This window comes from Cystoisospora suis (assembly GCF_002600585.1).
Source record: "Cystoisospora suis strain Wien I chromosome Unknown contig_1850, whole genome shotgun sequence".
NCBI classification, from domain to species: Eukaryota; Apicomplexa; class Conoidasida; order Eucoccidiorida; family Sarcocystidae; genus Cystoisospora; species Cystoisospora suis.
The window spans coordinates 52,054-54,705 of NW_027154650.1; the positions used below are offsets into that span (position 1 = coordinate 52,054).

General features: G+C 42.6%; 1 protein-coding gene across 1 annotated transcript in view; it reads right to left on the reverse strand.

The window, feature by feature from the left end:
• The window catches only part of CSUI_004103 (tbc domain-containing protein), a gene marked incomplete at its 5' end in the record, with an annotated part of 9,708 nt that overhangs the window by 6,394 nt on the left and 662 nt on the right, over positions 1–2,652 (reverse strand). The window contains 2 exons of the mRNA XM_068064298.1: positions 284–1,105; positions 2,131–2,637. Of these exons, the coding sequence (XP_067923729.1) occupies positions 284–1,105; positions 2,131–2,637 (1,329 nt within the window). The remainder of the gene's footprint in view (positions 1–283; positions 1,106–2,130; positions 2,638–2,652) is intronic.

A 2,652-nucleotide genomic window follows, 5' to 3' on the forward strand; every position in this document is an offset into this window, starting at 1 on the left:
ATCTATCTATCTACCTATCTAACGGTGATCTATCTTTAATCTATCTATCGATCTTTGACCTACGTATCTCTTTAATCTTTCTTTGAGCCACCTAAGTATCTACCTCTCTCTTTAAAACATACATACAAAGGTATCCAGAGACACATCAACACAGACACCTTCTGCGAGACCGGAAAGCGATCTCCAAGACGAAGATAAAATAGAAGAGACCTTGCTTTCTCTTGTTCTTCTTCTTCTTCTCCTCGTCCTTCTGTTGTATTCGAGTGTTTTCGTCGTAGCTTACCAGGTGGAGAACGAGATCGGGGAGAACAAGGTGCATCATTCTCTCTAGCCGATCGCACTTTTCAAACACTCCTGGGAGAGCGGGAAGAAACATTCTTCTCATATCGTAGAGATAAAACATCGAGACAAGTAACCAAAATACTCGGCCTTCCCTCGTTCGTATACAAAACTGCACCCCTCCTCCTCCTCCCCCTCCTGGCCCTCCTCTGCTCTTATGTTGATGCGAGCTCACACTCTTCTTCACACGATGTTGTTGAAGAGCAACTTCTTCTCTTTCTTTTTCTCTCCTTTCTTCATGTTCTCGAGCCACATCATCTCCCTCTTTCTCTTTCTCTCCTTGGGCCCCTCTTACATGAAAAGATGAAGAGAGAGAGGAAGAATCTTCTTCGCCTCTCCGGTCTACACTCGTGGTATCCTGCTGACTACGAAGGCTCCCCGGATGAGATTCACGACTCGAGGTGGAGGGGTGAAGAAGAGAAGAAGAAGAAGAACAAGGCTTCGTTGACAGCTTTGAAGAGATGTCTTGGGATAAACCCACAAGAAAGCTATGGTCGTCATAGCTTGTCTCTCTCTTGTTTGAATAAGGAGATTTCGACATGACTAAAGGACTGCTTGGAGAATGAAGAAGGTTGGGGCGATGAGAAGGAGAAGAAGATAGAAAATTAAGAGGTTTATCCTCCTCAGAGGAAAAGGAAGAGGAGCTGGGAAGAAGACTCATGACGCCACGCTGGCTGTCCGGGTTGCTATTCCAGTGGATGCATGTATTACTATGATGAAGCAAAGTCCCTACAATGAAATTCATTCCTTGAACATACCCAACTTCCTGCAGAGACACACACCGCAGGTAGAGAGATACACAGATCAAAGACAGACAAAGATAGATGAATGGATTAAAGATAGATACATGGATTAAAGACAGATAGATAGATAGACTGAAGTTAGATAGTTAAAGTTAAAGAGATGAAGATAGGTAGAGAAAGATAGATTGATAGACACATGGGTACAGAAAGACAGACTGAAGACAGATAGATTAAAGACAGGCAGATAGAATAAAAGTAGATACGTATACAGATTGAAGCAAGGTAGCTCGATCAAAAAGATGGATACCTGATGAGAGAAACAGCTAGAAGTTCTCTTCTGAAAAGAAAGACCGTCCTTTCTCATTTCAATGTAGAAAAGACTATACCCCCAACCCAGATGAGGCCAGTTCTTTCTCTCTGTGCGGCTATACATAGACATCTATATCTGAATAGATATAGTAGAGCAATGGACGTATACAGAAAGTGTATGTAAGTACATAAATCTCCATGGCTGATAAGTAAGTGCTGACGAGAGGAAACAACAAGAGGGAAGACGACCGCGGGATGCGAAAAGTAGAAGAAGGCGAAAAATAACGCCTCGAAAAAGAAAGAAAGAAAGAAAGAGGGGATGAGCGAACGAGAAAGACAAAGGAGAAGAAGAAGTTCAAACATTTTTCTATCTCCACGAGAGGAGAAGGTATCCGTGCAGGAGAAAAGAATGTGTTTGAATGAACATCGAAAAAGCAAAAGAAAAGATAGAGGAACAACAGAAGGAGAGAGCAGGAGGTCAGATAGAGAGGTAGAGAAAAGAGAAAGAACAGGAGAGAAAAGGCATGAGGCTCGAACTGGCTTGATCAAGCAAAGAAAGACAGGGAATGGTGGAGAAGACCACTGCCACCTAAGAGTGTGTATGTGTATGTCTGAATGTATGTATGAATATCTCTGTATGCATGGTGCATATGTATGTATACGTATGTATCTATGCATATGTACGTAAATAGGAATCCGTATGTATGTGTATGTATGTGTATGTATTTGATTGACGTACAGGATCGAAGAGAGCATAAGCTTGGAGAACGCGCCTCATGACTGTCTGTCCTTCTTCCTTAAAGAATCGAAGAGAAGGGAACGTCCGGTGTACATCCATCTCAATCGCGTTATAAACTGTTGATCCAAGGAGTAATTCACAGACTGTAACATCCGCATAATGAATCTTCTTCTTTTTCTTCTTCTTTATCTTTTCTTCTCCTTTCACTCCCCCTTCTTCTCCTTGTTCACCCCTAAAAGAAGAATCTTCTTGTGTCTTACTCCTGTCTCCATCTTTCTGGTCTTTTTCCTCATCTAGGCCTTTGTCTTCACGTGCTTCGTGGAACTCATCTTCATCGTCTTCTTCTCCTTCCCCCCCCTTCACCGAACTTCCATTCTTATCTTTCGTCTTCTGTTGGTTGGTCTTTCCTCTTCTTCTTTCTCTCTCTTCTTCTTCTTTGCTTTCTGATCGTGTTTCTACTTCCCAGAACTCATCACTCTCTTCTTCCTCCTCCTCCTCCCGTTCTCCCTCTCCAACACTCCC